This window comes from Hyperolius riggenbachi, chromosome 1 (genome assembly GCF_040937935.1).
Source record: "Hyperolius riggenbachi isolate aHypRig1 chromosome 1, aHypRig1.pri, whole genome shotgun sequence".
Taxonomy (NCBI): domain Eukaryota; kingdom Metazoa; phylum Chordata; class Amphibia; order Anura; family Hyperoliidae; genus Hyperolius; species Hyperolius riggenbachi.
In genome coordinates this window covers 85,359,717-85,374,379 of record NC_090646.1, presented here as the reverse complement: position 1 = coordinate 85,374,379, position 14,663 = coordinate 85,359,717, and the positions used below count along the sequence as shown (strand labels likewise).

At 43.5% G+C, this 14,663-nt stretch overlaps 1 protein-coding gene across 3 annotated transcripts in view; it reads left to right on the top strand.

The window, feature by feature from the left end:
* The window catches only part of LOC137545621 (NELL2-interacting cell ontogeny regulator 1-like), a 61,057-nt gene that overhangs the window by 32,516 nt on the left and 13,878 nt on the right, over positions 1–14,663 (top strand). For 2 of the 3 annotated variants that reach the window (XM_068267052.1, XM_068267059.1), the window contains exons 2-3: positions 7,026–7,156; positions 8,048–8,136. In XM_068267052.1, coding sequence (XP_068123153.1) covers positions 7,026–7,156; positions 8,048–8,136 — 220 coding nt within the window. Of the gene's footprint in view, positions 1–1,550; positions 1,755–7,025; positions 7,157–8,047; positions 8,137–14,663 lie in introns of those variants that run through there. The other variant, XM_068267047.1, reaches the window with a different exon arrangement.

The following is a 14,663-nucleotide window of genomic DNA, read 5'->3' as shown; positions in this document are numbered from 1 at the left end:
TTTTATCTGATGTGTGTACCCAGCATTAGGAAGACGCATAGTAAAGCCCCTAGACAGCCATTACATAAATATGAAAAAGGGCTGGTGCACACCAGAGTGGTTCGTTTTTTCCACAAACGCAAACTTGGGGGCTGCAGCATTTTTTAGATTTCTGCCTCAATTTTAAAGTATAGGAAAGTGGAAGGCCTGGTGCACACCGAGCTGTTTCTGCAGCGATCCACAAACCGCTTCCGCCTCTGAAAACGCTTGGCTAATGTATTTCAATGCGATGGTGCACACCAGCGGTTTGCGTTTTTTAGCAAACCGCAAACGTGGGTCCTGCAGCACGTTTGCGGTTTGCAGAAGCGTTTCTGCCTCAATATAAAATGCAAAACGCTAGATCAGAGCGGTTTTCCAGACGTTTTTGTTACAGAAGCTGTTCAGTAACAGCTTTTACCATAGTTCCCAACTGTCCCTCTTTCGGAGGGACAGTCCTTCTTTGGGAGCCTTGTCCCTCTTTCATTCTTATTTGTCCCTCTTTCCTCCTCATTTGTCCCTCTTTCAGGACCTTGTCCCTCTTTCTATGTAAATATATATATTTCTCTACTAAAAATGTGTTTGATTGGCTCTAAACTTTATTCCAATCCTTTAAATTAATATATTACTAATTTTAAAGTGTTAATATGAAGGAAAATGAACCAGGCTAGAAAGGACCAGTGTGGTTTGAATTATAAAACACATTTTTCTTATGAAATCTTTATGATATGCGTGACTAGGGGTGTGACGGGGGCGTAATTAGGGGCGTGGCAGGGGCATGGCTTAAGTGTCCCTTTTTCTCATCTCAAAAAGTTGGGAGGTATGCTTTTAGGCCTAGTGCACACCAGAGCGGTTCTGCTGCGGTTTGCGATCCGCTTGCGGGTGCGGATCCGCTAGGGTAATGTACAGTATTTCAATGGGCTGGTGCACACCAGAGCGGGAGGCGTTTTGCAGAAACGCATACTCCCGGGCTGCTGCAGATTTTGGATTGCGGATGCGTTTCTGCCTCAATGTTAAGTATAGGAAAAACGCAAACCGCTCTGAAAAACGGCACTTCAGAGCGGTCTGCCAGGCGTTTTTTGTTACAGTAGCTGTTCAGTAACAGCTTTACTGTAACAATACATGAAATCTACTACACCAAAAACGCTTCACAAAACCGCAAAATGCTAGGTGAAACGCTACAGAAAAAGAAAAAAAAGCGTTTCAAAATCTGCTAGCATTTTGCGGATCTGCTAGCGGTTTTTGGTGTGCACCAGGCCATACTGTAACAATATTTGTAATCTGCTACATAAAAACGCTCCCAAAAACACTAGGCATGTTTAGAAAATGTCTCTAAACATGCCTAGAATCGCTCTGAAATCTGCTTCAAAAACCTCTAGCGTTTTGCGGATCTGCTAGAGGTTTTTGGTGTGCACTGGCCCAAACACAGATCAAACTCCAGTCCAGCCAGTCTCCTGTACAATGTTTAGCTTAGTCCTCCTGAGATGATGCAGCTGTCTCACAACAGCTCGGACTATGAATACAGAGCTGGACATAAACAACAGGAAGGCAAAAGAGGCGGCTTGTTGTAAGTCAGCTGTTATTCTGACAGCCTTGGACGTTACTATGGGAATTCTCCATAGCAATGACCCAGTAAGCAAGCAAGGAAGGAATATAAGCAGAGTCTGGCCGCTAAGTCACATCCGCTCAGCCTTCCAGACTGCTATCGTCTACTGCGGCAACACAGGTCTGTCCCAAAGGTAGGAGGATGTCCTCTAGTCACTGTTGCCAGCCTCTTTCCCACAATGCACTGCAGGTACAGAGAGAGACAGAGCATAAGACATCTTGTACTACCATTCGCCAGGTCAGAAAATAGTATAGTGATCCATACACAGAAACAATAATGAGGCTATTATGGATACTGCTTTATAACACTAAGACGTCACACATAAAGTTGGGAGATTACATTGGTTTTAAGCAGTAGAGTTGTCCCGTGTTAGCCATCAGTAAACGTAAGTAAAGTTTTTGAATCAGGATGATACCATTTATTGGCTTACTTACAAGTAAAAAAAAAAAAGTAAGCTCTCGGCTAATAAGCCCTTTTCAGCCTTTGCTCCTGTATATTAACAAGATGTTAAAACACACAGCTTATTTATGCACTGGACATTCAGAAGAGAAACTTTACTTTGCAAACATAAATAAATGTCATTAGATGCCTTCATTTAGACTTCAGGAGGGTCTTGCAGGGATGCTAGCTAATTTATGACAAATAGATAAGACCACTTGTTTGCTAAAACATCACTTACCACACTCTGGGGTGATAGGGAGACATTGTAAATCCAGAGTTTTTTTTTTTTTTTATATATCTTATGCTGGTAAGATGTTTTTTTAAAGAGGAGCTGTTAGGTATAAGGTCTCAGAGAAAATAAACACATATATCAGTAGCTAAAGATTGGCTGTACTTACATTACATATGCATTTCACTGTCCACGTTTGTACTTCACAGAATTTGTATATAGTATTTGCAGAGAATGATGCTCCTGACAGCTCATGGCAGGTTCCATGTTTTTCGGTTTTCTATGAAGCCAATTGTGTCGTCATGTCCTGCCTGCTTCCTGATCACAGAAAAGCTCGTACTGAATAACACAGTGTGCAGTGAATATTAATGAGCCATGTGGCTAGGAACAATAGCTGACTCCTGCAGTGTACTCTGCCCGGAGATTTATCAGTGCGGTGCGCTGGACTGATTACAAGCTGCTGTAACGTCTCATTAGCAGCCGAGGGGAGAGCCCCAGAATGCTTTGCAGTATGGTATGCGGCTTGCGTCTTCTTAAGAATAACAGCTTTGCTGATAAGCACACATCAAAGGTAAGAGAGATTTTTATCTTCACTAATGCCTTTTTGGCTTCCTTCTAAACTGTTTAACACAGGAGAATAGAGGTTTAAATTAGCTTCTGCAGCCTGACAGTTACTCTTTAACCACTTGAGGACCCACCCTTTACCCCCCCTTAAGGACCAGCGCTGGTTTAGGTGATCTGTGCTGGGTGGGCTGTGCAGCCCCCAGCACAGATCAAAGGGCACTCAGAGCGATCAGATCGCCCCCCCTTTTTTCCCCACTAGGGGGATGATGTGCAGGGGGGGTCTGATCACTCCTCCTGGCTGGCATTTTGCGGGGGGGGGGCACCTCAAAGCCCCCCTCCGCGGCGAAATCCTCCCCCTCCCTCTCCTACCTGCTCCCCCGGGAGATCTGGGCTGCACAGGACGCTATCCGTCCTGTGCAGCCAGTGACAGGACGTCCCCTGTCACATGGAGGCGATCCCCGGCCGCTGATTGGCCGGGGATCGCCGATCTGCCTTACGGCGCTGCTGCGCAGCAGCGCCGTACAAATGTAAACAAAGCGGATTATTTCCGCTTGTGTTTACATCTAGCCTGCGAGCCGCCATCGGCGGCCCGCAGGCTATTCACGGAGCCCCCCGCCGTGAATTGACAGGAAGCAGCCGCTCGTACGAGCGGCTGCTTCCTGATTAATTAGGCTGCAGCTGGCGACGCAGTACTGCGTCGCTGGTCCTGCAGCTGCCACTTTGCCGACGCACGTTATGAGTGTGCGGTCGGCAAGTGGTTAATGCCACTGCTCATTTTATTTAATATGCTGGGATGATGGGTTTTAAACACCACGATTCTTGTTAGCGTATAACAAATAGTAAATTGTACTCTGCCTAGTTATGTTTGAACTCTGAATTTACGATGTCCCGCCATCACCCTCTGGCTAGGTGCACGCATAGCAGAAACGCTAGCGGTGCGGAAAATGCTGCGTTTTTGGTGCTAATGGAAGTCTATGATCCACAGGAAAAAACGCATACAAAAACGCATTTGCGTTTTGTTGCATTATCTTCAAAAACGCACGTAATGAAAGGCAATGGGTACGCAATGGTGTGCGTTTTTCATTCATTTTCCATGCATTTTTATATGCGTTTTTTTCCCCCACAAATTGTTTTGTGATGTATTTCCACTTCCTGTTGTCTTCCTAGTGATTTGCATAAATGTAAATATAAAAACACATGAAAAACGCATACAAAACGCATATGCTTTTTGTATATATGCGAACCGCAAACGCATTAAAACGCACCAAAAACGCAGTAAAAACGCATCAAAAACACACACAATATAAAATAAAAACATGACATAAAACGTAGCATTTCATGTTTTGTTATGTGTGCACCCAGCCTCTGTCTCTGGTATGTTAATATACAGGAACAAAGTCTGAAGAAGGCTGATTAGCCGAAAGCTTACTTTTTATTTACTTGTAAGTTAGCCAATAAATGTTATGGTCCTAATGCAAAACTTCTTGCTGATAAGTTTTAAGCCAAATGTTAATATTGAAATAAATTTTACTTACTGAGTAATGGGCACTTGGGCAGTGGTAAATTGGCATTTTTTTGTTTTGTTTCCAGTTAAAGGACAACTGAAGTGAGAAGAATATGTCATATTTATTTCCTTTCTTTTAAACAATATCAGTTGCCTGGCAGCCATGCTGATCTATTTGGCTGCAGTAGTGTCTGAATAACACCAGGAACAAGCATGCAGCTAATCTTCTCAGATCTGACAATAATGTCAGAAACACCTGATCTGCTGCATGCTTGTTCAGGGCTGGTGCACACCAAAACCCGCTAGCAGATCCGCAAAATGCTAGCAGATTTTTAAACGCTTTTTTTTATTTTTATGAGGCGTTTTGCTAGCGTTTTGCGGATTGCTGCTGCGGTTTTCAGTATAGTAGATTTCATATATTGTTACAGTAAAGCTGTTACTGAACAGCTTCTGTAACAAAAACGCCTGCAAAACCGCTCTGAACAGGCGTTTTTCAGAGCGGTTTGCGTTTTTCCTATACTTAACATTGAGGCAGAAACGCATCCGAAATCCAAAAAATGCCTCACCCAGGCATTTTTCGTTTCTGCAAAACGCCTGCCGCTCTGGTGTGCACCACCCCATTGAGATACATTGACCAAGCAGATCCGCAGCCGCAAGCGGATCTGAAAACGCCCAAAAAGCCGCTCGGTGTGCACCAGCCCTCAGGGTGCTGCTTGGTTTTTGTTACAGAAGCTGTTCAGTAACAGCTTTACTGTAACAATATATGAAATCTACTATACTGAAAACCGCAGCAGCAATCCGCAAAACGCTAGCAAAACGCCTCATAAAAATAAAAAAAAGCGTTTAAAAATCTGCTAGCATTTTGCGGATCTGCTAGCGGGTTTTGGTGTGCACCAGCCCTCAGAGTCTATGGACTTGATTTACAAAACGGTGCTAATTCAGTTAGCATGCCTAAAACCTTTGGGTGTGCTAACTACGGTGCTAAGCAGTTAGCACAGCCAAAGCTTTTATTGATTGCGCGCAAAGTTGAGCCCTGCACCCGGTGCGATGGTTTAGGCGCACCCGGTGCGACGGTTTGATCACACCCGCTGCGACGTTTTGCGCGCACCATGCAGCACTAAACTTTGCGTGCGCTAACTTAGCACATGAAACTTTGCGCATCGTAAAGTGCTTTAGGCGTGCTAAGGGGCTTTTAGGCGTGCTAACTAAGTTAGCACCCTTTTGTGAATCAAGCCCTATGGCTAAAAGTATTATAGGCAAAGGATCAGCAGGATAGCCAGGCAACTGGTATTCTTTAAAGTGAATCAGAGACAAAGCACCCTCATGTATTTTACCATACAGTATATACAGTATGTCAATGGGGACATTAGAGAAAACACCTACCTTGCTCTCTGTTTCATTTTTAACTGCACAGCTTGCTTCTTAGCAGCCTTGATAAAATCCCCGACTGAGCATTCAGTCTGGCTTTGCTCAGGAATTTTTATAGCTGAGTCTGTGTTCTCTGGTGTCTATTCAAGCCCAAGCCTACCCCCTTGTGGCTCTGCTCAGGAATCATTATAGCTGAGTCATAGCAAAGCCAGACTGAATGCTCAGTCAGGGATTTTATCAGGGCTGATTAGAAGCAAGCTGAACAGTTAAAAATGAAACAGAGAGCAGGGTAGGTGTTTTCTCTAATGTTCACACTGATATATATGGTACAATACATGAGGGTGCTTCGTCTCTGGTTCACTTTAAATGGAAATAAATATGGCAGCCTCCTTATCCCTCTCGCTTTAGTTGACCTTTAAGTGTGTAACCTTGCTGCAGAATCTAAATGAAGTAGAAAAACCCCTACATTGCTCTGGGCCTGTATATTGCAGAAAATAATATAAAATTCAGTTACATTGTAAATGTAATATTATATGATATAATTCGCCGGATATTGACAGAATCTTTGTTTTGTGTATTGAACCATATATATCGTGCTGATCCTTACTTTATAAATACGGTTCTCTTAAAAATGGCAATCAAATTAAGGTGAATCAACTGAGTTGCGGAGATTGCACAGAATGCGGGATCAAGATTGAGGCCTGTAACCCCCTACAAATGGCAATCGCTGGCGTTTTGAATTAGCAATTTGTAAGCAATTTCATGAGCGTGTTTTGGCGATTTTGGTAGGGATTTTTAAAAATTGTGAGCTTTTTGCCAGTGATTGAGATTGCGATTTCAATTCGGGTCGTTTTAAATTATTACAATTTTTTTTACAGTTTGCATTTATTTGAAATCACATACAAATCGCTATGTGTAGCGATTCATAAGCGATTTGCCAGCGCATCAATACTTTACATTGAAGCGCAAACAATCCCAAAATGCTGCATGTCCTGCAAGTGCGATTTTGCTAATCGCAATCCCTACTGTGGAGTTTGTCACATCCATTTACATTGGCAGAGCTTTTAGGAAAAGTGACTTAAAGCTGTCCCTAAACGCTCAAAAAAGTGCCCTAGTGGGTTTCAGCCCTTACCTAGGAATGAGTATTCTTTCCCATTTCTTTTACACTTTACCAGATGAACACAATAATAAAAAGAATAATCAAGACTCCCATCCCATTTATAGGGACAATATGGAATATAACTACATTTTTTTGCAAAAAAAAAAATAAAATGATTCCATTGTTTTATATTTTGCAGACTCATTATGTTCTCTGCTGCAGTCATCATTGTTTTCCTGGGGCTGATCTCAGGCACATCTGTGGCCACCACACTGCCGAAGGGAATGGGCGGAGCCTTGCCCAGACAAGGGAATGTCATCCCAGCTGAAAGTAAGTGGAGTCACATAAGCGATGTGCAGAAGGATGCGTAAGTAGAATAACAGTCATAGAACAGTATTGCGTTCTGTGTGGCTAGGCTGAAATCCACTGGCTTATTTGAAAATATTTGTATATACCCTGATATTATAAACAAATTGCTTCACCGCTGGTGCCTTGTACATTCTGACTTCTTTACAAAAATTCTGACTAGAGCAAGTCAGAGAAATGACTTGCATGTAGATTTGTATGAGTGTGTTATCTGCCATGAATATTTTATCTCTTGCCAAAACTATTTTCTCTGCTTTTGAGTTTTTTTTTCTAGTACTGTGTAAAAAGAATAGCAATCAGTAGACAGTAAAGGGGTGGGGCCTTTTATATCACCGTCCTAGGCCTTGACCCACAAGGGTCTTGTAAAGGCCCCGAGTATACATAAGGTATAGTAGATATATTCATCACTATATATATATATATATATATATATATATATATATATATATATATACACACATGACTATACATAAGGTACAGTAGATATATTCATCACTGCATTCAGGGTCATTTGTATGCATAGGCAAAACCAGGCAGATGCCTGGAGTAACAACTGTAGCAGGGGGCTCCACAGATCTAATCTTTGCAGTTTGCACACTGTACTGTTAGCCAACTGCTAACTAAACTTAGAAATGGTTGGATGGTAATTTTAATTCCTAAATGGGCACTGCTGTGTCAATTGTTGCAACTCTTATTGAATTTCCAGGAAAATGTTTTAATCTGTAAAGACCCAGGATGTACGTGAACATTATAATGTTTTACTGTATAAGTCGATACACACCCCTCAAAAAAAAGAGAGACAAAAGGTGCTTGAAACAGCCCTGACTGCATTATCATATGCACTTTTTTCCTTAGATCGCCCATGTGTGGACTGCCATGCATTTGAGTTCTTGGAACGAGCCTTGCAGGACATTAACCAGGCTACATACAACTTGGACACTCAGGTATTTATTATATCATGACCATAAATACTTATTTACACGATGCTGATAAAAATATAGAAATATAGCAATCATAGAAATGGAGGAAAATGGACAGCAAAACAATGGATTTACAGAAACACATGCTGCTGCTCATTCCTACCAGTATGTATGTTTGCGGAAAAGATATATGCACAATCAGCACTCCAATTATATACGGTGTGCAAGCCACGGGATCAAAATGACACTTTAGGCCATACATGTCAAACTCTGGCCCGCAGGCCAAATTTGACCCTCAGAACCATTAAATTTGGCCCTCAAGTGGTTTCCCCACTTTGCATTATGTTTGGCCCACTATAGACCACCAGGGAAGCTATATTGGAGTTGAAGCCCTAGAACACCAGGGAAGCCATATGGGGAGGTAAGGGGAAAGCACTAGACACTAGGGAACTGTAAAGGGAAGAGAGAGTGGGGTTCTCTAGACACCAGGGAACTGTATAGGGGTGGGAGGACCACTAGACACTAGATAATTTTTTTAAGGGAGGTGTAATGATCGCTGCTGCAGCAGCTATTGCTGGAAGTAGTGCTGCAGCTCAGGCAGTTCTGATCTATTTCCATGCAAACTGCATAGCTTTGTCTGTCTTTCCCTGCTGTCAGCTTGTGACTGATTATCATTCACCTGTGTGGGAATCTGCATGTCTGCTCCCATTGGATGACCTCAGTATAAAGATCTGCTTCCTGCAGGGTTTCCTTGGGTTTTCATAGCTTCAGCTTAAGCCTGCCTTGCTGTCGCTTTAGCCCCCGATCGTGTTTCTTGTTATAAAGATACTTTGCTGGTCTTTGCATCATATATTGGTTCATTGCCAATATATATGCATACCAGCACGTTTATTATTTTCCTTGTATTTGTGTTACGTTAATACATCAGTGTCGCTGATGTATACGTACACGAACTGTTTATATCCTGTGTGCAGTTAGTCAGCTTTCCAGCACGTTTTGGTAGGTTGCGCGTACCGTGACCACCCGTGCTGAGGTAGTTACCCTGCTCCTGGTTCTGTTTGTGGATTGCGTTCATCTCTGCGAAGAGATAACGAATCCTTCTGATTCCTGTTCTGTTACTGTTTGTGGATTGCGTTCATCTCTGCGAAGAGATAACGAATCCTTCTGAATCCTGTTCTGTTACCGTTTGTGGATTGCGTTCATCTCTGCGAAGAGATAGCGAATCCTTCTGAGTCCTGTTCCCTGTGTTACTCCATTCCTAGTCAGCGTTCCTGCTTATGTCATATATCGGTTCATTGCCGATATATACATATGTTAGTCAGAAGTTACAAATAGTTTCATTGATAGCTGTAATTGTAATACGCTAGGAAAACATACTTATTGTATATTTATCTGTGTTACGTTCATCTATCTTAATCCTGCTATTTTCTGACTATCCTGTCCTGTCTTTGTGAGGCACGCCATCGCCGCATCGCATTGGCTGCCTCATTCCAGTCTGTCTGGTTTTGGACGCTTGCTGTCGCTAAGTAGCCGCTAGCTAGCAAGCGTTCATTCGGTCTACCTGTCCTGATCTCCTCAGTTCTGGTTTATGTGCTCAGCGCTACTTTGCGCTGAGACGTTATAACGAAAGCATTGTTTGTGGCTGTCAGATCTGCACCGGCTCTGTGCGCCACAATCTCCTATTGGAGTCAGTCCTCCCCTCCACTATACTAGGGATAGCCTGTTTCCTGGTGCTAGTGTGTGTACCTCCTCCACGCCAGCTCATGCGTTGCATGCTGACTGTGGAGAATACACCACCAAGCGTTACATTATGAAAACCCCATTACCAATCCCCATTGTGGGGGGGATTCCCAGAAAGTATGACACTGTTAATTATGGTTCCTGTTCCTTTAAGAAATTTGAAGAACTTAGCTCTGAAACAGAAAATGAGTTTCTCTCTGAATGTGCCAGGTTCCTGACCAATCCTGATCTCCAAGCGACTCCTGTTTCAACCTGGGCACTCCAACTAAGTTATATTTTGTTTAAAGGGGAATTATTCCAGTGGGCATTTGATGTTCTCAATCATTCCGATTTGAAAGATAGACCGCTGGAATTTCTAGCGTTTGTGATCCATAACTGGTTGCGCATAGATCCATTGCCTTTTCCTCTTAATGAACTCCTGGCAGCAGGCCAATCAGCTGCTCCTTCAATTGCTTGCAAGAATGAGCAGCAAGCAGAAAGTGTTACTGATAATTTTCCTGCAGCTTTGAATAAATCACCAAAAACCGCAAGGTCAAAGGCAAAACGCAAACGTTCTAAGAAACGTGTCCAATCTGCAGAATCGTTATCCTTAGCGACTGAGACCTATAATGAGATTCTGCCATTAACAGATAATGAAATGCAATTGTCTTTCAGGGGAGTTAAATGGACTTATGAAACTACTAATGAACTTTCCTCCCTGGCTAGGGAAAATAAAGATTTTTGTTTAAAAGAATTATCTGAGTATGATTATGATGAGATATTACAGAGTATTGAACAAATCAACTTATTTGTGAACCAAGGGAAGTTTGCATACACTACAGTTCAACACTTGCTACAGGTATTGGAGATTCTTAAGAATAAGGAATCTGCCAATCACCTGCTAATTAACCCTATACATGTGCCTGCCACAATCATATCTGCAAACCATGATCTGCCTGTTAAGTATGCATGGGATCCTCCATTCGAGAGGGGAGAGATGGAAGCCCTGGTCTGTGAATGGAAGAATGATTCAAGTTCATTTTGTCAATTTTACAGTGCAAAAAGTGAAATGGTATTGAACGCATGCATTAAGTCAGCCTATAACCTAATAGAGGCTGGTGTGTGTAGGTATGACTGTGTGGCTCCCTTGATTGATGTGTGGGAACTGATTTTGGATGATTTTTTTGTGACTCCGAATTCGCAAATTTGGCGTTCTGACCCGCCTGCTTCAGCACCTTTGGCTGATTCAGCAGGTGATTCGGAGCTCTTTTTGTGTGAAATTGAAGTTCCTGCAATTCCACCCTGTACCATGGATAACTCAGTGTTACTTCCCAGTAAAACAGAAGCCACTGATACATTCTTAACCTTGCCCTGCGCAAATTTCTCAGCAGAGAATCCAGAGGTCCTGCTGACTTCCGAGTCCAGCCTAGCCAGTACTCATGACTCTTTGTTTAGTGAAACAGACACCAGAAAAATCTTGCCTGTCTCTGCAAACACTTCTGCAGAAATTACCTGTGTTAAAGTTCAACTCCTGTCTGATCCAGCAGATGCCAATAGATGCACTACATCAGTTTCCGAGTCCCAGCAATCCTGTCTAGTAAACTCAGAACCCCAGCATCTGAATTTTCCAATTTTACAAATGAATGGTGATTCAGATGCGCAAACATTGTGTCTTGATCTTCCTGTTTCTACACCTCGCTCTAGTTTCGTGAATAGCTCAGAGCATCTGCTCTGTGAACCTGAAATCGCAGAATTATTACCTTGTTCAGAAAATGTTCCAATAAATTTGCCCTGTACCATGAATTGTGCAGTAGATCTCTCCAATGAAACTCAGGTCACAGAATCATTATGCTGTCCAGCAGGTGCTTCCATGGTTTTGCCCTGCAATATGGACTGTTCAGTGATCCTGTCCAGTGAAGCTGTGGTCGCAGAGTCTTATGCTTCACCCAGTACTTTGGATATTTCAAACCCTCTAGCAGAAGGGTCTGAGGCACTGCTTACCTCAGTTGGTGTTGCAGTAATATTCACTTGTCTAGCAGCTGTTTTGGAATTACAGTCTGCTCTAATAAAACTTGATGAATTTCTGTCCAGCAAAGCAGAAGCCATTGAAATATTGTCCTCGTCAGCAAGTGTGTTAGATACCTTGCCCTGTACACAGTCTGATTTAACCAATGTTGAGTCCCTCTCCAGTGTTGTAACAGCCGAGGAACTCCAGCCCTGTCCTCTGAATGTTTCAGAAGTCTTGCCCTGTAACATGGATAATTCTGATTCTCTGGTCAAAATAATAGAAATCTCAGAATTTCAGTCCGGTCTGATGAGTGTTCCTGAAACCCAGCCCTGTATCCTGAAAGATTCTGGTTCTCTGGCCGCTGTGGCAGAGGTTCCAGAGTCCCCTTCCTGTCCAGGGAATTCCTCAGTTTTGCCTAGTCCAGTGGGGGCTGCTGCAATACTGACTTGTTCTGCAGCGCCTCATGAGCTCCAATCCAGTGTATTAAATGAGTCTCTGTCCAGTCCAGAGGTAGTTGTGGAGTCCCTATCTGGTTCAGTGCATACATCAGAAGATTTGTCCTGTCTTGTTAGTGCCCCTGAATCTGATTTGTTACTGACTTTGCTGGAATCAGCGACATCTAAGTCTGATCCAGCATTCTCGTGTAAAAGTCCAGTAGTTGCGAAGTTTAGTCATGATGATTTTTTTTTGGCCAGTCCTGGTTTTGGTCCTGTCTTGGCTGACCCTGAGGCTCACAGTTCCTTGACATGCCCAGAGGTTTCTCTTGTGCCGGTGTGCCCAGATGTTCTTTGTGTGCCAGAATGCCCAAGTGTGTCTAAGGTGTTAGCGTGCTCTGATGCTTCCTTAGTGGGAACACGTTCTGATGTTGCCAGTCTGCCTGCATGCCCAGAGATGGTTCTGGTCCCTGAAAGCCCTGATATTGATGTTTGTCCTTGTGGCCCTGACTCGGGAATTGCCCTAGGTTCCATAGGGGTTCTTGATAGTTCTCCATGTGAGCCTAAGGGGCATTCTGACCTATGGGGATCTCTTTGGAGCTTCAAGGTGTTCTGGGAGGTCTCTGAGAAAACTTGTCCTGGTGCCTTGGACTGGTTCAACAGTGGGTTTTGTCTTGGTAAAGACAGTACCGGTGGGCATTGCAAAGGCTTTGGCGTTTCTGAACGGTTCCTGGAAGGCGGTGGGTATCGCTCAGGGAATTTCGGAGGGCTTTCTTCTGGAAATCATGGTTCTGATGGGTGTCACACTGGGGCTTGTAGTACTGATGGGCATGGTTCTGTAGGTTCTGGTTCTGATGGGTCCAGTCTTGTGGGGACTGATTCTGGAATTCGGTCTTGCCGGGCTGTCCCGGTCATCATGAATTATCAGTCAGACTGTTTTGTTGGAAATTTCAGTTTTGAAAAGCGTCTGGAATCCGCTTTTAAAGGCGGGGGTACTGTAATGATCGCTGCTGCAGCAGCTATTGCTGGAAGTAGTGCTGCAGCTCAGGCAGTTCTGATCTATTTCCATGCAAACTGCATAGCTTTGTCTGTCTTTCCCTGCTGTCAGCTTGTGACTGATTATCATTCACCTGTGTGGGAATCTGCATGTCTGCTCCCATTGGATGACCTCAGTATAAAGATCTGCTTCCTGCAGGGTTTCCTTGGGTTTTCATAGCTTCAGCTTAAGCCTGCCTTGCTGTCGCTTTAGCCCCCGATCGTGTTTCTTGTTATAAAGATACTTTGCTGGTCTTTGCATCATATATTGGTTCATTGCCAATATATATGCATACCAGCACGTTTATTATTTTCCTTGTATTTGTGTTACGTTAATACATCAGTGTCGCTGATGTATACGTACACGAACTGTTTATATCCTGTGTGCAGTTAGTCAGCTTTCCAGCACGTTTTGGTAGGTTGCGCGTACCGTGACCACCCGTGCTGAGGTAGTTACCCTGCTCCTGGTTCTGTTTGTGGATTGCGTTCATCTCTGCGAAGAGATAACGAATCCTTCTGATTCCTGTTCTGTTACTGTTTGTGGATTGCGTTCATCTCTGCGAAGAGATAACGAATCCTTCTGAATCCTGTTCTGTTACCGTTTGTGGATTGCGTTCATCTCTGCGAAGAGATAGCGAATCCTTCTGAGTCCTGTTCCCTGTGTTACTCCATTCCTAGTCAGCGTTCCTGCTTATGTCATATATCGGTTCATTGCCGATATATACATATGTTAGTCAGAAGTTACAAATAGTTTCATTGATAGCTGTAATTGTAATACGCTAGGAAAACATACTTATTGTATATTTATCTGTGTTACGTTCATCTATCTTAATCCTGCTATTTTCTGACTATCCTGTCCTGTCTTTGTGAGGCACGCCATCGCCGCATCGCATTGGCTGCCTCATTCCAGTCTGTCTGGTTTTGGACGCTTGCTGTCGCTAAGTAGCCGCTAGCTAGCAAGCGTTCATTCTGTCTACCTGTCCTGATCTCCTCAGTTCTGGTTTATGTGCTCAGCGCTACTTTGCGCTGAGACGTTATAACGAAAGCATTGTTTGTGGCTGTCAGATCTGCACCGGCTCTGTGCGCCACAATCTCCTATTGGAGTCAGTCCTCCCCTCCACTATACTAGGGATAGCCTGTTTCCTGGTGCTAGTGTGTGTACCTCCTCCACGCAAGCTCATGCGTTGCATGCTGACTGTGGAGAATACACCACCAAGCGTTACAGGAGGAAGGTTGCCAGTAGACATTGAGGTTGGCCTGCGACTTGGTCCCAGTGTAAAATTTCGGCCCACTTTGTATTTGAGTTTCACACCCCTGATTTAGGCAATTAAATAAACAGAAATCCTGGAAATAAT